Source organism: Mizuhopecten yessoensis, unplaced genomic scaffold (genome assembly GCF_002113885.1).
Source record: "Mizuhopecten yessoensis strain PY_sf001 unplaced genomic scaffold, ASM211388v2 scaffold6217, whole genome shotgun sequence".
Classification (NCBI taxonomy): domain Eukaryota; kingdom Metazoa; phylum Mollusca; class Bivalvia; order Pectinida; family Pectinidae; genus Mizuhopecten; species Mizuhopecten yessoensis.
In genome coordinates, this window is record NW_018406439.1 from 135,072 (window position 1) to 157,926 (window position 22,855).

General features: G+C 35.6%; 1 protein-coding gene across 2 annotated transcripts in view; it reads right to left on the reverse strand.

Moving 5' to 3' along the window:
* Nucleotides 1-1,817: 1,817 nt before the first annotated feature.
* LOC110451855 (synaptotagmin-15-like) overlaps nt 1,818-22,855 on the reverse strand; it is a 32,933-nt gene continuing 11,895 nt past the window's right edge. Inside the window, exons 1-8 of one of the 2 annotated variants that reach the window (XM_021500069.1) lie at nt 20,340-20,833; nt 13,377-13,548; nt 12,629-12,838; nt 11,823-11,956; nt 10,937-11,070; nt 8,883-9,044; nt 2,903-3,023; nt 1,818-2,460 (exon numbers count right to left, since the gene is read on the reverse strand). In XM_021500069.1, coding sequence (XP_021355744.1) covers nt 2,129-2,460; nt 2,903-3,023; nt 8,883-9,044; nt 10,937-11,070; nt 11,823-11,956; nt 12,629-12,838; nt 13,377-13,548; nt 20,340-20,346 — 1,272 coding nt within the window. In that variant the 5' untranslated portion in view covers nt 20,347-20,833 and the 3' untranslated portion in view covers nt 1,818-2,128. Of the gene's footprint in view, nt 2,461-2,902; nt 3,024-8,882; nt 9,045-10,936; nt 11,071-11,822; nt 11,957-12,628; nt 12,839-13,376; nt 13,549-20,339; nt 20,834-22,855 lie in introns of those variants that run through there. The other variant, XM_021500068.1, reaches the window with a different exon arrangement.

Genomic DNA, 22,855 nt, shown 5'->3' on the forward strand with positions numbered 1-22,855 from the left:
ATAATATACTTTTAACCTATTAAAATAATTTGGATTCACTTTCAGAGTCGGTTAAATCCATTAGGTCCATCATTCAAAAAAGAAATCTATGCTTGAAATATCAAATATAAAACAAATCACAAGTTTACATTTCTTGACTCTAAACCACACGCAACGATCCGCATAATAGGTATGTAGTTGTGTCTGCAGACATAGCATATCACGACTTAATCATTGCAAACACTTTTACATTACCAGCTTGCAGAAAGAAATAGGTATGCTAGATAAATAGGGCAACTCTGCCCAAACATTTTCCAATTTTCGAAAAACAAAACAGTCTTTCGGAATACCCAGTAACGATACGGATATATAGCTGCCTCGTTTGTATTGGACGGCAAAACTTCACAAGATTCCTTATAAACAACGTTTGATTGCTGGCTCTTCTAGATGCTCAACCAGTCATTTTCCAAATTTCTCACTACCGTTCGCAATACCATTAAATCAGGGTTGCAGTCGTTTTGTGATTCTGTATACTCAAGAAGTGGAATAAACGGTGGATTTTGAACAATCGAAAGCTTCTTTTGATCGACCTTAAACAACCGCCTTCAACACTGTTTCTGCTATCAAATTTTGACTTTTCGACCCTTAACACTACCCTTCACCATACCAAACTGAGAGAACGCCAACGTTCTCTTGTTATGAGAGCTTTCTTTTCAAAGAAAGACTTACGACTTCATGAATACATGATTGTAAATTATTTTGGAGCTATACATTTTTTGAGAATACTGAGGACGATATTGTGTTATTGATGTTAAGACGTATCATAACATGGATCCGACTGAGATTTACATGGCGGGCGTCGTCGATGAAGCAGAAGACGCTTCCCTTTTCGGACCACCTGGTCTAATTATCCTGGAACTTTTTTCATGGATCTCCGTGTAAGTCTTTCCTTTATTAATATTTTGCCCTAGTTTTATCGATTTGGAGTTAGAATTATGATTTTGTTGTCACCTCGGTATTTTTTCTTGTTTTTTCAACTTGTTTTTCAAATCATTTAGACAAATAAAACATGCATATTATGCTTTATCTAATATATATATTTGATATGTATATATAAATATATGTTTTATATTAAATATAATAAACTCGGTTTAACACATATGATATACAATTTGAAGTACTATTTCTTATATGGTCTTGAAATAGAATACAGAAACGATAGAATTAACACAAAGTAACAGTTTTGTAAACCACTACAATAGTTTAGCTTACTAGTTGTAACAATCTGCTACCTGACTGGTTACAAGTACCGATGTCATCTTAAATGTTCCATGCGCCAAGGTCATTAAGTACGTTAAATAGCTTTCGTGTACCGATATCATTTAGTACGTTGTCATTCATTCTACGCTACTCCCCGCCCCAACCATTTTAACCAATCCAATTCCAATCAGATTACTTATGTTTGATAATCTGTCAGTTACATAATATGCTTATTCTGTATTATAGCCAGCAATGTCCCGATTAAAGCAGAGTACGTAAATTTGATACAGACTTTTGAATGTTGTTTTGTATGGCATCCTTCTACAATTTGTACTAAAAAGGTGAGACTGTGTATTGTTATCGTTATTAATATGCTTCATGGCCTATCCGTGTATGTCGGAGGCAAATTCAGAATATCCGTCCATCACATACCGACTTTCTCCCATAGGAAATTATAACTTTGGAAACATATAGTGCGCCGTCAGTGGGCATATAGAGCATCAGATCAATTTAAGAACTTGTGTATTCTGACAACATACCGTGGATACTTTCTTGTTCAATTAACCGTTCAGTTATTCAGCTGATTTGCACGACTTCAACTTATTTGTGACATAACTTCTTTGTAAACTCGTCGCTATTGGAAGCGATTCGTCTACTTTGAATTTGATCAATTGATCATTGTTTCAATATCACCATACTTCAGTCGGCGTCAGTTACTATATCCAGGGTGTTTGTCTCCCTTGATTAGGTGTACGGCGCTAGAAAAGCACGCATTTTCGTCAGTGAGAGTTTGCGTAGGAATCGAAAATGTTGGGTTCACTGTATCGTAGATATGGAGTACCTGAACCTGAATGGATCGTTGCTGGATTATTTGCTGTCTTTAGCCCTATCAGTGACCATTGCCGTTACCGGTGAGTGTGTGCCATCTCTGCACCGGTGTGCGTGGCTGAGACATCATTTGTTGCCAATGTAATAGTTCATTACCACGGGAAAACATGAAAGAACCAACCACAACCTTGCCATAGACGTCGTCATGACTTCGCGGCGACCTTGATGACGTCATGACGCATATTTCGAAGCTGCAAGAGTCAAGGACCTTGCCGACTAGAGAAAATGAGAAAGATTCGTTGAAGGTGGGGTCGGTGGTGGCGCGGTAGGTGGCGGTCCTTTTCACCTTGTGCAGTTTTCGTCCATGCATCATGTTGATCCGCACGTATGTCCCTGTATGAATCACAAACAATATGACATCATACGTTCTCCATTATTTGCATATCACAAAGTGTGTTTTTAATGTTCAGACAAATATATTTTTCGGCTCTATGTTGCAATATCATAACTGGTCTATTTACTTAGTAGAAGATTTTAAGCAATGATTCTGCATAATTTGAAAATTAATATTAGTTTAGTGTATGTGTACAAATAAAAGCTTAATCTGTGCAATTATATAGATTGTTTTTCTTTTACTTGAGAGTAGATACGCTTGTTTCTAAATCAGACCAACATTTAAGAGTAGACTACTTAAATATTCAACCGTATATGAAGAAAACGTATATCCAGAGTCAAAACGTTTGAAGTCTGCATATATATTTCCTTGGAATATATGGTAATGCGAGATGAAATTTTCAAAAATATAACAGAACGCTATGATGATCTGCAGACTTACCAGAGTCCTTGTCGAAACAGAGCTGGCGTAATTTTCTTGCACTGAGAATGAGTACCTTGAGTTTGTCCATGTTTGGAAGGTAATTCAGGCTGAAGCACAACTCTCCTGGAACACCGGACAGCTGATGAAGAATAGAAAAAAAATGTCATAATTACACATGACTATTAAATCTATAATCTAAGCTGGCTCCAACCTGATACTCAATCCTTAATTAGAATATAATAAAACAATAGTTATTAACGATTCAAAGCTAAGGGAAAGGATTTTAGAAAAAAAATAGAGAATTCAGATGTAGTTGATATATTATAGAGGATTATGCTTAAATGGTCCATTAAATCATGATAGATTAACATTTATTGTCTGGGATTTTTTTAAATGTGATAAAAGTATTGACAATGGTTACAGATCTGACATTACTACCCAAAAACCTTCAGTTATAAAAACCGCAATAGTGTCTCCCGGTCTATATTCCTTATAATATCAGTGATATTCCTGATACAGATTTATGGTTAGTACATTGCAATAGATGACCAGCTAATTTATTTTCAGAAAATTTTTGATGGAAATAATGTAAAATCAATATTCTACTCATATAATGTGAAAGCAGAGTCTAAAAAGTTATAACCTTATAAAATGTATAAGGTTATACAGAGATACAGAAGCTTGTTGACAAATGTGTGCTTCGACTTGAACAATATATATCAAAATAAATTTGATAAAAGATATCTACTGGAACCCTAATATCTTAACATGAAAGGAGTAACAGGAAGCTGACTCATAATGGAATAGTTAATGTGATTGAATATTTATTAGTCCCACATTGAATGGTGAGTAGGTATTAGTCTCACATTGAATGGTGAGTATGTATTAGTCTCACATTGAATGGTGAGTATTTATTAGTCTCACATTGAATGGTGAGTATGTATTAGTCTCACATTGAATGGTGAGTATTTATTAGTCTCACATTGAATGGTGAGTATGTATTAGTCTCACATTGAATGGTGAGTATGTATTAGTCTCACATTGAATGGTGAGTATGTATTAGTCTCACATTGAATGGTGAGTATGTATTAGTCTCACATTGAATGGTGAGTATGTATTAGTCTCACATTGAATGGTGAGTATGTATTAGTCTCACATTGAATGGTGAGTATGTATTAGTCTCACATTGAATGGTGAGTATGTATTAGTCTCACATTGAATGGTGAGTATGTATTAGTCTCACATTGAATGGTGAGTATGTATTAGTCTCACATTGAATGGTGAGTATGTATTAGTCTCACATTGAATGAAATCAACACGAAAGCTCATACACCAGCTTATTACCATTCTTTTCAATTTTTCAGGAAATTTGAGCAACAAGTATTTATTCAGAATTATTTTGAGGATCGATATAGTTAACACTTTGCGTTTTATGGAATCTCAAACAATGACTGGATCAGAGAATATTTAAGGTCAAGGAGGAATGGTGTATGATTTAAGATAATGAGTAAACTTTGATAGATTACTATTGGAGCGACAAAGGTATTAATATCAAAAGTTATTGTAAAACCAATATTTTCTTGAATGACGATTTGTAAGGCACGGCATAGCCAAAGCACAAAAGAAGATATAATAAGAAAATATGGAACATTCCTTACTTGGGCATCTATATGGTAAAACATAAAGAAAGTATTCTAAATAATCATAGAAATTGGTTAGGTGATTTAATAAGAAATATAAAAAAAAGTGTTGATTTTTTTCAATAGATTTGGTACTACACGATACAATAACGATTTATCTTCAGTAGATCTTGATATTAATTTACAATAAGATTGCATGAGATTAGGATAGTTCTGATTCGACGTAAGGCGACTATAATTAGACAGCGTTTTTACTCGTTCACTTCACTCAGTATTTGACTTGAAATTAACAAATAACCATCCATTTGTATAGATTTTCAAACATTTACTTTGTTATGCTTCTTCCCCTTTTTGTTTCAACAGCAGATCAGAACAAATTGGACTTCCAACCTTTTTGATTATATTATCACCGATGAGGTCTAGAATAATAAAACAGTTGTATGGTCAGTGTAATTCATTTTTGGCATATCAAACTGTATCTATTGCCACACTGTATCTATTTCCACACTGTATAAATAACCACACTGTATCTATTTCCACACTGTATCTATTGCCGTACTGTATTTATTACCATACTGTATTTATTACCATACTCTATCTATTACCACACTGTATCTATTACCATACTGTACCTATTATCATACTGTACCTATTACCATACTGTATCTTTTACGATACTGTATAATTATATTGTCATAGTATCTATTTCCACACTGTATATATAACCAAACTGTATCTATTGCCACACTGTATCTATTTCCACACTGTATCTATTGCCGTACTGTATTTATTACCATACTGTATCTATTACCATAATCTATCTATTACCACACTGTATCTATTACCATACTGTATATATTGCCATACTGTATATATTACCATACTGTATCTATTACCATACTCTATCTATTACCACACTGTATCTATTACCATACTGTATCTATTGCCATACTGTATCTATTGTCATAGTGTATATATTACCATACTGTATATATAACGTGACTTTATCTATTACCATACTGTATTTATTGCCATACTGTATATATTGTCATACTGTATCTATTGCCATACTGTATCTATTACCATACCGTATATATTGGCATACTGTATCTATTACCATACCGTATCTATTATTATACTGTATATATTACCATACTGTATCTATTACCATACCGTATCTATTATTATACTGTATATATTGTCATACTGTATCTATTGCCATACTGTATCTATTACCATACCGTATATATTGGCATACTGTATCTATTACAATACCGTATCTATTATTATACTGTATGTATTGCCATACTGTATCTATTACCATACTGTATCTATTATTATACTGTATATATTACCATACTGTATCTATTACATATGTACCATACCGTATCTATTATTATACTATATATATTGTCATACTGTATCTATTACCATACTGTATCTATTATAGTACTGTATCTTTTATTTTACTGTATCTATCGCCATACTGTATCTATTACAATACCGTATATATTGGCATACTGTATCTATTACCATACCGTATCTATTATTATACTGTATCTATTGCTATACTGTATATATTACCATACCGTATCTATTACCATACTGTATCTATTACCATACTGTATATATTATGATACTGTATAATTATATTGTCATACTGTATATATTACCATACTGTATCTATAACCATACTGTGTATATTACCATACTGTCTCTATTACCACTGTATATATTACCTTACCGTATCTATTGTCATACTGTATATATTGTCATACTGTATATATTGTCATACTGTATATGTTACCATACTGTATCTATTACCATACTGTGTATATTATCATACTGTCTCTATAACCATACTGTATATATTACAATACTGTATATATAACCATACTTTATCTAATACCATACTGTATTTATTGCCATACTGTATATATTGTCATACTATATCTATTACCATACTGTATCTATTATTATACTGTATATATTGCCCTACTGTTTCTATTACCATACTGTATCTATTATTATACTGTATATATTGCCGTACTGTATCTATTGCCATACTGTATCTATTACCATACCGTATCTATTGTCATACTGTATATATTACCATACCGTATCTATTACCATACTGTATCTATTACCATACTGTATCTATTGTCATATTGTATCTATTACCACACTGTATCTATTGCCATACTGTATCTTTTACCATACAGTATATATTGTCGTACTGTATCTATTACCATATTGTATCTATTGTCATACCGTATATATTACCATACTGTATATATAACCACACTGTATCTATTACCATACTGTACCTATTATCATACTGTACCTATTACCATACTGTATCTTTTACGATACTGTATAATTATATTGTCATACTGTATATATTACCATACCGTACATATTACCATACTGTATCTATTACCATACTGTATATATTATGATACTGCATAATTATATTGTCATACTGTATATATTACCATACTGTATATATAACCACACTGTATCTATTACCATACCGTATCTATTACCATACTGTATCTATTACCATACTCTATCTAAATGTATTACCATACCGTATCTATTACCATACTCTATCTATTACCATACTGTATATATTATGATACTGCATAATTATATTGTCATACTGTATATATTACCATACTGTATCTATAACCATACTGTGTATATTACCATACTGTCTCTATTACCACTGTATATATTACCTTACCGTATCTATTGTCATACTGTATATATTGTCATATAACCATACTGTATATATTACCATACTGTATATATTACCATACTGTATCTATTACCATACAGTATATATGGTTGTATCTATTACCATACTGTATCTATTGCCATACTGTATCAATTACCTTACTGTACATATTGTCATACTGTATATATTGTCATACTGTATATATTAATCGTACCATACTGTATCAATTACCATACTGTATCTATTACCATACTCTATCTAAATGTATTACCATACCGTATCTATTACCATACTCTATCTATTACCATACTGTATATATTATGATACTGCATAATTATATTGTCATACTGTATATATTACCATACTGTATCTATAACCATACTGTGTATATTACCATACTGTCTCTATTACCACTGTATATATTACCTTACCGTATCTATTGTCATACTGTATATATTGTCATATAACCATACTGTATATATTACCATACTGTATATATTACCATACTGTATCTATTACCATACAGTATATATGGTTGTATCTATTACCATACTGTATCTATTGCCATACTGTATCAATTACCTTACTGTACATATTGTCATACTGTATATATTGTCATACTGTATATATTAATCGTACCATACTGTATCAATTACCATACTGTATCTATTACCATACTCTATCTAAATGTATTACCATACCGTATCTATTACCATACTCTATCTATTACCAGTTTTAAATATGCAATATTCCTCTGTGTGCATTACGTTCATTCTTGATTATATTAAGGTCACTCTGAAAAATAGAGACAGTTTCACCCAGGGCAAATAATAACACCATGTAACAATAGCCATACCTTAAAGTAAGTCATGCTATTTTAACAACAAGTTCTAACGTCTTAGGGCATTCCTATGGGAACAAACTGTGACACTCTTCCTGCCGACTTGGTTTTGTTTTCATATGAGGCTGAATTTATTGTTGAGTTATTAGGACAGGTAGCAAAAAACTATCCCATCTCAGATATATCGAGGAAGTGCTGTCTTTAAAAATATGATATAAGTTGACCACTTCGATCGTAAATTGTACACACCCTCCTGAGGTCAAAGTCACTAAAGACTGTGCTAATTCAAGCGCCTTCTACGATCTTTACTTACAACATGATCAAGTGGGAATGCTTACAACTAGGCTGTTCGATAAGCGCGACGATTTCAGTTTTTCAATCGTGAACTTGCTTTTTCTCGATACTAACGTCCCTGCTTCCTCCACATATGGTGTTTACATGTTGCAGTTGTTTCGGTATTCAAACGTTTGCTCCGAATATAATCACTTTCGCGATTCATGTCGAATTCTGAAGGACAAGCTTACAACACAGGGTTTCCAAATATGTAGTTTGTTGAAGAGTAAGGACAACCTTACAGGTCGCCGTCATAAAATCATCGGGACGCTGTTTCTTTGTGTTATATGAAGGTCGATCTTTATGTATTAAGCTCATTAATGAGCATTGTTGCTTTGTGGTCGCTACCCCAGTTCGCGCTATAAGGACATGACATTGTTCCGATTTGCCCAAGAAATAGAGGACCCATAATCTTCAAGAGTAAATTTGAGTCTGGGTTCGTACCTGATGGCTTTGTTCTAGGTCCTTCCAGATGGTGTCGCCTTTGGTGATGTCAAGATCCCGTAGGGCTAGTAGCACGTGACCAAGGGAGTGTCGCACGCGGCGTTTGTCTACGTCATACACAGAAAACCGGAGTATGCTCTCGTCTATATCTTTGGGACTAACCTGCAAAGACAGTACTTTTTAATGGTGATGAACGAAATGCTGCCTAGAATCTCTCATTTGAATTTGTGTCTTATAAAAGTCCACGTGAATGTAATTGATATACACATCTTCAAAGAAACAATTATACAGACAGTTTTTAAATAATCATATACAGTTTATAAGTACTATGATTGATTAAAATTTCATTCATTACATAGGTAATACCAGTTAAAAACTTTAACAGACTTTCAATGAGTGTTATTTGTAAATAAACTGTATTAAAGATAATATCCGTGTTACAAATTAACATACAGTTTGTAAATGATACCGGTGTTACAACAATTTTCCTACAGTTTATAGATTGTGTAAGTAATACCGGTGTTACAACAATTGACCTACAGTTTATAGATTGTGTAAGTAATACCGGTGTTCCAACAATGTACCTACAGATTATAGATTGTGTAAGTAATACCGGTGTTCCAACAATGTACCTACAGATTATAGATTGTGTAAGTAATACCGGTGTTACAACAATTGACCTACAGTTTATAGATTGTGTAAGTAATACTGGTGTTAAAACAATGTACCTACAGTTTATAGATTGTGTAAGTAATACTGGTGTTAAAACAATGTACCTACAGTTTATAGATTGTGTCAGTAATACCGGTGTTACAACAATGTACCTACAATTTCTAGATTGTGTCAGTAATACCGGTGTTACAACAATGTACCTACACATTATAGATTGTGTAAGTAATACCGGTGTTCCAACAATGTACCTACAGATTATAGATTGTGTAAGTAATACCGGTGTTCCAACAATGTACCTACAGATTATAGATTGTGTAAGTAATACCGGTGTTCCAACAATGTACCTACAGATTATAGATTGTGTAAGTAATACCGGTGTTAAAACAATGTACCTACAGTTTATAGATTGTGTCAGTAATACCGGTGTTACAACAAGGTACCCACAGTTTATAGATTGTGTCAGTAATACCGGTGTTACAACAATGTACCTACAATTTCTAGATTGTGTCAGTAATACCGGTGTTACAACAATGTACCTACACATTATAGATTGTGTAAGTAATACCGGTGTTACAACAATGTGCCTACAGTTTATAGATTGTGTCAGTAATACCGGCGTTACAACAATGTACCTACAGTTTATAGATTGTTTCAGTAATACCGGTGTTACAACAATGTACCTACAGTTTATAGATTATGTCAGTAATACCGGTGTTACAACAATGTACCTACAGTTTATAGATTGTGTAAGTAATACCGGTGTTACAATTGAACAAGACGTTTATAAGTGGTTTCAGTTTTACAGCTTTACTTTAAGTGTATTAGCAGTGTCAGTGTTACAAGACTTTACATTCAGTTTAAACGCAGAATCAGTGTAAAACGTTCCTTATAGTTTAAAAGTGGTACAAGTGCCAGTGTTACAACTTCACATACAGTATCGATGGATGTGATTTCTGACACCTACATACTGTAATATATAAGGGGGCCTTCCATTATACAATTATAACAACGTGGCTACTTGTTGTCTATAATTTAATTCAGACAACCGTTCTGTTTAATATAGATAATACTTTCATACAATGTGGATACTATGTTTATAAAATGTAGATAGCCCTTTGTCAGTACAATGGGGCAAGTAGGACTGCCCCGCTACCATGTACGGGTCATGATATTTCAGTGAGATGGTACTTGAGTTGACCATTAACCCTGGGCACTGTCTTCATTAATATGAAGATATTGAGAGGACGTAAAACCCATAACAAAGTAGATAATCATACTATACAATATGGATGGCTATTATTTAAATGTAAATTGTTATATGTAGAATGTCTACACATTAAAACAGAAATAAGACGTCATAACTTAAGGTGTAGTGTACCTACCTCAAACACAAATTTTTCATTATAGACAGGAGTGAGTGTTTTCTTCCGAACTTTGGAAATCCTGCAGTTTCTTTCGTCGGGAAGGAGGAAGATTTTAACGAAGGGATCTCGACCACTGTTTTCCCTGCCACGTCCTTTTGCGGATTTTTGAAAAAGACAATTTCACCGAATTAAAAGAGTGATGACATATGTAATATCTAAGGAGTGAAAATCATCTTGTAGCATCTTGGATAGTATATTTGAACTCTGTGTCTCTGAATCTATGTTGCCAACAGATTTTCATAATTTAAAAAAAAAAACATTCCAGGAAGGTATGTACACCAAAGTGTAAATATGTACGAACTTAATTGTTATACATGTACGAAATTGACAAATCAATTCGGCTACGATTTCTTATGATTTGTTAAATTCATTGTCATAAATTCTCTCGAGGCTGTACAATGTATTACCATAAATATCAGAAGATGCATTTTAATCCTCTCTTTTTTTAGTGTCTCTTTCAGTTGACGCAACTTTAAAAATGCTAAACCAATTGATAGCAAATGTTTGCGAATACAAAGTTTTGCTACTGTTACAAGGTCCGTTAGGCGACAAACGTAAATTGTATGGAAATATCCGAACTGTTTCCAACTGGTAAATATGCACATGCAATTCTTTGACTGGTTTATAACAACATTTTTGGTTAGTTTATAAAATGGCCGTACGGCAATAAATTAAATATTGAATAATTTTGTATAAGCATCGAGGAATAAAGTCAGTTATCTAGGCTACTCGTTTGAAATCGACTATGGTCCTATTCACAATCACCGAATTTCCCCTTGTTGAGACTGTACAGCGCATGGTGGCAACACACCTTGTTAGTACCTGGTACATGGCACAAACTCACCTATAAGCTCTTTGACCTTGACCAGAGTCACGTGCAGCTGTTCCACGACCGCGTCATAAATAACGCTCAACCATAGCCGACCATGTTCGCTTGGAGGGAGATGGAAATCGTCATCGTCACATCCGCCGTACGACCTGTTAACATTGACGTTATTATTTACTGTTGGAATGTGTGTCGTGATTGCAATTTTGCAGACAAGTATGATATATACATCAATGTAGGTTGGTGTTTGATTATATTCGCGTCAAAAAAAATAAAAAAAATATGAAAGCATGCGTGAGCAGAAAGGAAATAACACAAGAACCAGTCTGAGGAACATGGATGTGCAAGTCACAATTGCATAGAATATATCGTTTATGCCCAGTAATCATTTGAAGTTAATTTTTGTTAAGTAGTTAAATAGAATATATATATTTTTGTTCGGTAATCATAACAATTGTTAGGGTCAATAATAACATGAAATATATATATATTACATTGTATGTCGTTTCATTATGATTGAAACATGCTGTAAATTAAATGGTACTACGTTTACGAACTAAGACAACATGTCCTGTGGTCTCTCAGCTGCCGACCATTTGTCCTACATTAAAATGGTTGTGAAGTATAAGCGGAGAGGTATGAGCGGGAACGTATGTGAGAATTAGTACAAGTATAAATGTTGGTGGCGGTGTTGGTAGGTATGGATGTGCGGTTGATGTGAGTGTAAGTCTATGGGCGTGCAGTTTGGTATGAGATTACGCGTGACTTGGTGGGAGCGGTAATCATGGTTACGAGATTGAACTATCTATTCTGGTAAGGGTTACCTGTAGAGGTCAGGCTGTATATCTCCAAGAAGGTTTGACTGGATAGGCGCCATACTCTGACTCCTCTTGGGTGTTATGCATGGCTGAACTCTTTCCGGTGGGAGGGAGAAATCTGGGATTCCGTCCGTTGTCATGGAGCGCACCATGACTCCCTTAAACGGCGTGGTATCTGGACACGATTTCCGCTTCGTCGTGTTTGGGGAAGTGCTCCTGTAGTAATTATAATTAAAAACACTAGAATGTCGACTTACACAGGCAGTCTGTCTATAGTTTTGTTTTTGTAATTGATATACTTAACAATTCGCATGTTCTCTATATGAACATACAGAATGATACTATCGATCGATCCCCTTGTGAAATTTGTCATGTAATTTTGGTCATGAATATTGCATCGTTAATGTAACACCTGACGCTTCGCTTCAACTAACCTTACATTTGAATTTTATTTAATCACGCAAACGACTTTGATTGTTGGAGTGCTGTTCTGTCAATATTGTTTCCTTGACAAAACTCACATCAACAGAAATTAACGAAGGACGTGTTTAATTCTGTCACGGGTGATTTGTTTTAATTCAGAATGTATACTAAACAATGATATATTTTAATTGTTATTAATATTGTCAAAAAAGAGCACTCTATGTGTCCAATGGCGCTACGGTTACCCAGAGACGTATAAATCACATACAATGTACGTCTCCGGGTAACCTAGACACTTCACGGACACTTCTACACGTCACTGTTACAGTACCTGGAAATGGGCGCCGACTTGGTGATCTGGGCCTTGTCGCTGTTCTCCCAATCGTAGTCCCATGACTTACGCTTCTGTTTCCACCTCCGACAGACGACTAAGGTGATGATTATAAAACTGATGAGGACGACTCCCCCTGTCACTCCCCCGATGATCACACCCAGCGTTTCATCTAACAAAAGACAAAACATATTCAACGAAAGTACATGTAAAAGAAACAATCCGACCTTTGTACATGCATTTCATTATAATAACAATCTCAGCCTAGTGTTCATGACCTAAAATGAGCTATCAAAGATAAAATCTATAAATAGTTACAGTTAATTTCTATTTTCGAAATCATTACTGTGAAATAAAATCTCAAAAGATTTGGAACATAGAAAACACAGCAGGTTATTACTTTCAATCAGTACTTACATTACTTATGTATTGTCTCTTTACCACAACGAGCGGGACGTTCTTCTTACCATTTGTAATCCATATTTACTATAGTAACTTATTCTGTGATAAACAAAACTACATCTAATTCGTTGTTATGTGGTATTGTCTATAGATGCCTCGTTTGAATATGATGTGATTGTCTACACGAGGATGTTGATACGTCCCCGGAGGGGCGTCGTGTGTAGGTGTACTATGTGTAAACAGAGATATCGATACGTTCCCGGGGCTGAAGTGTGTAGGTGTGCCAGATGTAAACAAATATATTTATACATTCCCGAAGGGGTGTAGGTGTACTAGGTGTAAACAGAGATGAACGTATCAACATCTCTGTTTACACCTGGTACACCTACACACGACACCCTCCGGGAACGTATCAACATCCCTGTTTACACCTGGTTCACCTACACACGACACACAGAAACGTATCAATATCTCTGTTTACACCTGGTTCACCTACACACGACATCCCTCCGGGAATGTATCAACACCACTGTTTACACCTACACACGACATCCCTCCGGGAATGTTTCAACACCTCTGTTTATACCTACACACGACATCCCTCCGGGAATGTATCAACACCTCTGTTTACACCTTCACACGACATCCCTCCGGGAATGTATCAACACCACTGTTTACACCTACACCCGACATCCCTCCGGGAATGTTTCAACACCTCTGTCTATACCTACACACGACATCCCTCCGGGAATGTATGAACACCTCTGTTTACACCTAGACACGACACCCCTCCGGGAATGTATCAACACCTCTGTATACACCTACACACGACATCCCTCCGGGAATGTATCAACACCTCTGTTTACACCTACACACGACACGTGAAGGTGTATCAGGTGTAAACAGAGATATCAATACGTTCCCGGGGATGACTTGTGTAGGTGCACCAGGTGTAAACAGAGATGTTGATACGTCCCCGGAGGGTGTCGTGTGTAGTGTATGTGTACTAGGTGTAAACAGAGGTGTTGATACGTCCCCGGAGGGTGTCGTGTGTATGTGTACTACTGTAGTTATAAACAGAGATGTTGATACATTCCCGGAGGGGTGTCGTGTGAAGGTGTAATAGGTGTAAACAGAGATATCGATACGTTTCCGGGGGTGTAGTGTATAGGTGTTCCAGATGTAAAGAGATATGTTGATACGTTCCCGGGGGTGTCGTGTGTAGGTGAACCAGGTTTAAACAGAGATATCGATACGTTCCCGGGGGTGTAGTATGTAGGTGTTCCAGATGTAAACAGAGGTGTTGATACATTCCCGGAGGGGTGTCGTGTGAAGGTGTAAACAGAGGTGTTGATACATTCCCGGAGGGATGTCGTGTGTAGGTGTAACAGGTGTAAACAGAGATATCGATACGTTTCCGGGGGTGAAGTGTGTAGGTGTTCCAGATGTTAAGAGAGATGTTGATACGTTCCCGGGGGTGTCGTGTATAGGTGAACCAGGTGTAAACAGAGATATCGATACGTTTCTGGGGGTGTCGTGTGTACGTGAACCAGGTGTAAACAGAGATATTGATACGTTTCTGGGTGTCGTGTGTAGGTGTAAACAGAGATGTTGATACATTCCCGGAGGGGTGTCGTGTGTAGGTGAACCAGGTGTAAACAGAGATATCGATACGTTCCCGGAGGGTGTCGTGTGTATGTGTACCAGGTGTTTACAGCGTGGCGGTCACTAGACTGGTGACACGTCTCACAAGTAGTTACGATGTAGATAACGAATGTTTTATTACCATAAACGCATCTGTTAAGTGAATGTTGACGAGACTGTCAGTTTCATGTCCACGTTATCGCTTTAGAAATTCTCGGCTAAGACACGGAATGCAGCCGAAACATGGTACATACACCTAGCAACTTGAATCAACCTTTGTCAAATATATCGATTATAACTCAAGCGTCCAACTTATCGTTTTTATAGAACACGTAAATTCCAATTACATGGTCTCTCCTCCATTGTAAGACCTGTATATGTGCCTCGGAAGATGAAACATCTTTAACGGTATCTGGGTAAGCCAGAGAATGCATGCCCACAGACCTAAGGGGAAAAGGCCGGGAAGTATATCAATAGCATTTAATTGCAGTTTTTATCGTTTTTTAATGATATAAAACCACATTTTTTACAGCTCTGTTTTCTCACATTTATTTCATTCAACACCCCTACCCCCTTATTCATCCGCACGATTTTAAAATCAATCCGTACAGATGGTATGCCATGTAAATATTTATTACTTGTCATTCATAAAACAGAANACCGGAATGGAGTTTATATAATAACACGTCCACCAGGATGGAGTTTATATAATAACACGTCCACCAGGATGTAGTTTATATAATAACGCGTCCACCGGGATGTAGTTTATATAATAACATGTCCACCAGGATGCAGTTTATACAATAACACGTCCACCAGGATGTAGTTTATATAATAACGCGTCCACCGGGATGTAGATTATATAATAACATGTCCACCAGTATGCAGTTTATACAATAACACGTCCACCAGGATGTAGTTTATATAATAACACGTCCACAAGAATGTAGTTTATATGATAACACGTCCACCAGAATATAGTTTATATAATAACACGTCCATCAGAATGTAGTTTATATAATACAATGTAACACGTCCATTAGATAGTAGTTTATATAATAACACGTCCATCTCAATGTACACTGTAGTTTATATAATAACACGCCACCGGAATGGAGTTTATATAATAACACGTCCACCAGGATGGAGTTTATATAATTACACGTCCACCAGGATGTAGTTTATATTATAACAAGTCCACCGGGATGTAGTTTATATCATAACACGTCCACCAGAATGTAGTTTATACTATAACACGTCCATCAGGTTGTAGTTTATATCATAACACGTCCATCAGAACGTTGTTTATATAATAACACGTCCATTAGAATGTAGGTTATAGTATAACACGTGCTGAAAGACTATTGTTTTTATTACAATTGTATAAAACATCCTTAATAGCAGTGTAAGGCTTGATTTTTCATTTGAAAGTATGTCATGGTATTTGTATAAAAACTGCAAGAACAAATTGAAACATATCTTTTCGCTTTTTGACGAAGTTGATATGATAAGTGATGGCTATTTTACAGACTGTTTACTGTTGATAAGTGGTTGTTTCACGAACAGTTTCTAACTGAATATTACCGTGTGTTATTGTTAATCGCTGTACTGACAGTTTTCCTTTTGAACATGGGTTATTGTTAGTCGCTGTCAGTTTTCCTTTTGAATATGGGTTATTGTTAGTCGCTGTACTGACAGTTTTCCTATTGAACATGGGTTATTGTTAATCGCTGTAAAGACAGTTTTCCGATGGAACATGGGTTATTGTTAGTCGCTGTACTGACAGTTTTACTATTTAACATGGGTTATTGTTAGTCGCTGTACTGACAGGTTTCCTATTGAACATGTGTTATTGTAAATCGCTGTACTGACAGTTTTCCTTTTGAATATGGGTTATTGTTAGTCGCTGTACTGACAGTTTTCCTTTTGAACATGGCTTATTGTTAATCGCTGTACTGACAGTTTTCCTTTTGAACATGGGTTCTTGTTAGTCGCTGTACTGACAGTTTTTCTTTGAACATGGGTTATTGTTAATCGCTGTACTGACAGTTTTCCTATTAAACAAGGGTTACTGTAAGTCACTAACGGACAGTTTTCTTTTTATAAATGGTTAGTAATTGTTGCTTTAAGGACAGTTTCCTACTGAACAACAACAAGTGTTTGGTTATTGTCGCTGTATTGACAGTTTTCCTATTGAACATGGGTTATTGTTAATCGCTGTACTGACAGTTTTCCTATTGAACATGGGTTATTGTTAGTCGCTGTACTGACAGTTTTTTCCTATTGAACATGGGCTATTGTTAATCGCTGTACTGACAGTTTTCCTATTGAACATGGGTTATTGTTAGTCGCTGTACTGACAGTTTTTTCCTATTGAACATGGGCTATTGTTAATCGCTGTCCTGACAGTTTTCCTTTTGAACATGAGTTATTGTTAATCGCTGTTCTGACAGTTTTCCTTTTGAACATGGGTTATTGTTAGTCGTTGTACTGACAGTTTTCCTATTGAACATGGGTTATTGTTAGTCGCTGTACTGACAGTTTTCCTTTTGAACATGGGTTATTGTTAATCGCTGTACTGACAGTTTTCCTTTTGAACATGGGTTATTGTTAGTCGTTGTACTGACAGTTTTCCTATTGAACATGGGTTATTGTTAATCGCTGTACTGACAGTTTTCCTATTGAACATAGGTTATTGTTAATCGCTGTACTGACAGTTTTCCTTTTGAACATGGTTTATTGTTAGCCGCTGTACTGACAGTTTTTCTATTGAACATGGGGTATTGTTAGTCGCTGTACTGACAGTTTTCCTATTGAACATGGGTTATTGTTAGTCGCTGTACTGATAGTTTTCCTATTGAACATGGATTATTGTTAGTCGCTGTACTGACAGTTTTCCTATTGAACATGTGTTATTGTTAATCGCTGTACTGACAGTTTTCCTTTTGAATATGGGTTATTGTTAATCGCTGTACTGACAGTTTTCCTTTTGAAAACATGGGTTATTGTTAATCGCTGTACTGACAGTTTTCCTTTTGAACATGGGTTGTTGTTAGTCGCTGTACTGACAGTTTTCCTTTTGAACATGGGTTATCGTTAGTCGCTGTACTGACAGTTTTCCTATTGAACATGGCTTATTGTTAATCGCTGTACTGACAGTTTTCCTTTTGAACATTGGTTATTGTTAATCGCTGTGTTGACAGTTTTCCTATTAAACAAGGGTTACTGTAAGTCACTAACGGACAGTTTTCCTGTTATAAATGGTTAGTAATTGTTGCTTTAAGGACAGTTTCCTACTGAACAACAACAAGTGTTTGGTTATGGTCGCTGTACTGACAGTTTTCCTTTTGAACGTGGGTTATTGTTAGTCGCTGTTCTGACAGTTTTCCTATTAAACAATGGTTATTGTAAGTCGCTAACGGACAGTTTTCCTGTTAAGAATGGTTAGTAATTGTTGCTTTAAGGACAGTTTCCTACTGAACAACAACAAGGGTTTGGTTATGGTCGCTGTACTGACAGTTTTCCTTTTGAACATGGGTTATTGTTAGTCGCTGTACTGACAGTTTTCCTATTGAACATGGGTTATTGTTAGTCGCTGTACTGACGGTTTTCCTTTTGAACATGGGTTATTTTTAGTCGCTGTACTGACAGTTTTCCTTTTGAACATGGGTTATTGTTAGTCGCTGTTCTGACAGTTTTCCTATTAAACAATGGTTATTGTAAGTCGCTAACGGACAGTTTTCCTGTTAAAAATGGTTAGTAATTGTTGCTTTAAGGACAGTTTCCTACTGAACAACAACAAGTGTTTGGTTATGGTCGCTGTACGGATGGTTCCTAAAGAGACACTACCGCTGGTACATGAAGGTCAAGCTTCACGTGTTATATAAAGTGTTCTGCCTTAGTGTTTTGTGTAGTTTAATACGTACATGTAACTCTCTTTGAGCTGCCGTACCAATAGGATTCACACACTTTACTCCAGTTCATAAACTATTAACTACAGTACTATTTCATATTTAACAATCAGTACGTCAATTTTCATTAATGCACCTCAGCCTTATGTAGCTCAATGGTGACAAATCACTATGACTTCGTGGTATTTATATTATTACATATATTTCAAACACATTTAGAAGAAAGCTCGCCCACCGATGAATGATCGACACAGAGGTAGGTAACTGACTTTGTATCATTCTTAGTAAGCATGGTAAAGTACAAGACGGCAGTTATTATGGAGATACTGTTTAGCGGCTAATTGGGTTTTCGTACATCATGGATTTTAATACATCTTATAATATCGATTTAAATGTTTCAGCAACAGGATCAGCATTCGTTAACTGACCAAGCAGCCTGAGCTCTTTATTATCATACTGTATATCTTAGCGCTTTTGTTACAGGGTTTTCCGTTACAATTTATAACAACATTTGGTTATGCCATCTATCAACTTGCATTAGATACGTGTACAGTATATGTACACATGTATCTCTTTAACAATATTGAATACATGTAACGTATTCAATGTTATGACATATTGTAAATATGCCTATCAGAAATATAGCTCGTTACCATATGTATGAAAAGATATCTCACAAAATATATATAACATCGTGTATACTTGAAAGTCACATTTCATTCACTTTAAGTATGAATTATTTATCTTTATCTAGGATAATAATTGATATGATGATTGGTCATACGCTCAGACATATTCACGCTCTCAGTTATGTGTATGGTGGCCCAATTATACGTATGGTGGCCCAATTATACGTATGGTGGCCCAATTGAATAGCATTACTACATGAACTGATCTACAACATTATACAATAAAGACAAGGAAAGAATGTTGTTTAATTATTATTAAACAATGTAAGCACGATCACCTGGTTCTGGTGTGCGTGTAGGTGCAATGTTGGACATACCGTTCATGATCCGCTGAGTTTACACCATTCCGTATGAAACACGACCATGTCCGAGTTCCATTAACGTGTGAACGTCACCAGTGATGGGGTAAGGTATAAGGTGTGATCATTTGTATCGAATTGCTCTTTTTTCACATCGAATACACAATTGTACGTCACACGGTGTGGGTAAGTGGAGCTTGATTTACAGTGTACATAATGTACCGACACAGCCGTTCCCATGATTGACTGTCACGTTTCTGTCCGGTTTTAGCTCTTTTATCGACAGAGCTTTATGAATTATTTACCTTTCATCAAAGTCAGTTCAATGTAGAAGTTTAAATGTACCTACAATAAGCACAATTTCTGATTTAACAGTAATATAGAGGTCAAATGTGTCATTCGTAGATCGTTGACGCACTTGATAATACTAATTTTATATACACGGCCATTCTCTGATAGGGCCCGGGGGTGGCAGCCCTAATAACATCTCCAACCTCGGTTCAGTGATTCCCGAACTCCTTATAACTATAAATACGGGTATCAGCGACACATCACGCGCACCCTACCGTGATAACACCGGATATATGCTGGAGGCACGGTGTGTACGTCATAAAGGGAGCCTTACTTAGCAATATAAGCTAACACAAACTCAAAAACAAAAATAAAAATGACCTTATATGGCTTGTCAAGAGTTGCAATATTCAATGGTTTACACTTGCAATATAAACATGTTTATTTCCATTCAAGAACATATTTCTATTTACATTAAAAAAACATATCACTTCTATTAAAAAGATAATTATTTAAATTCTTATGGATATAACATAAGCACTAAAAACGTATCATTCGAAAACATACATTCTGTGTTTAAAACGTGATATTACGGTCGTTCTCTAACAATAGTTCCGGATCGGATCAGAAAGCAACACTTGTCGTCCCGCGTGTGCCGAGAGTGCTGACCCAATACACTGTAGGTGTGAGATGAGTAACCAAGTACAGGCGGGTGTATCTATCCCTACCAACTATGTGTACCATATAGTTTATTTTGAGCTCCATATGAGCCCGTACAGAACGTACGCAAAACGTAATACTATGATACTACATGTATAAGGTTACACATTATTTAGTTCAATAGTTTTCTATTTATCTGATCACACATAAAACACGGTTCTTTCCCTAACTGACAAATGAAGGAACTACGTCTTCTGGTGCCTTTATCAACACCTTAAAGTGAAAGTAGTGAACATGTTATTAAGTAGTTCCCTGTACCGCTGTGTTTGAAAGGGATACCTTGTCGGTGTCGTGTCGTATGAAAGGTTTGATAAACAGATGTTTTATGGTGTTTTCGATAATATTGTATTGCTTGTATCATTGATAACGTACATAACCTGAAATCACAGAATTTATATCAATAAATGGTATGCAATGAATATTTAAGTTAAAACCAAGTGCATTGTTCCATGTATTTGCACAGATACAAATTGTATCCTCTTCCAAACATTTCATCTAGGTTTAATAATACATAACACATAACACGTTCTTTCGGATGAAAACAAAACAAAACACTTTTGAATATAAATATTTGGTTTTTGAACACAAATAGTACATCTTCAAATCCTTATGACGTTTTTAAATGCAAACGATGTTATATGTGTCATCCGAAACCCTTGATGTCTTTGTCACAGGGTCTCAGTTAAACCGTAGTGGAATACAAAGTACAACATGGGCTGTATACGTATCTGAACAAGTTGCAAAGTGCGGTTCAAACATTTGAATAAGAATAGATGCAACGTACGAAATATTCTTTAGCCACAGTGTGGATGGCTATGTGAATTGCAAAAAACTGATGTACTGAAGCTGAGTGGTTACATATCAGACCACCTTACATCTGAAAGTGACTATGAGATCTGTGTGAAATGCCACTCAGCAAACTTATTACGTGGTCAGATTTGTTCCACACCTCAATTTCAAACAAAGTACATGTCTGGATTAAATATCACAGTAATGATACTGATGATCCTGTAAAACATTTTTATTTTCAGTGTCCAGCTGGTAACAGAGCAGTAGTCATGTGTGTACATACAGCAAGTATATTCTATTATTGGGGATACATGTTTCACAACAAGACACAATCTCCTTGCTCACAAACCAAAAACTTCAAGACAAATATATCTATGTAAATTTTGTCTTGAAGGCGAAATGTCACGAGTCTTTGTCTTTGTCTTTGTTTGACACATTGCCTTTAAATAATTTGATTAATTAGTTAATTCAAAAATTGAACTAAAACAATATGCAAGTGCACGAATTTGTCCTCGTCCATTAAACAAGAGGCACAGGGGGCCTGTATCGCTCACCTTAATAATAAAAAATATATGGAAAAGTAAACTTGTTACATTTAATACTGTAACTATTTCCAAGCATTGGCTCTGTCTCTCAGCAACACCCGTCCCTTACTAGGTTCCTTCTTTCTGTTCCCATATATATATATATCGAGAGAGAGAGAGAGAGAGAGAGAGAGAGAGAGAGAGAGAGAG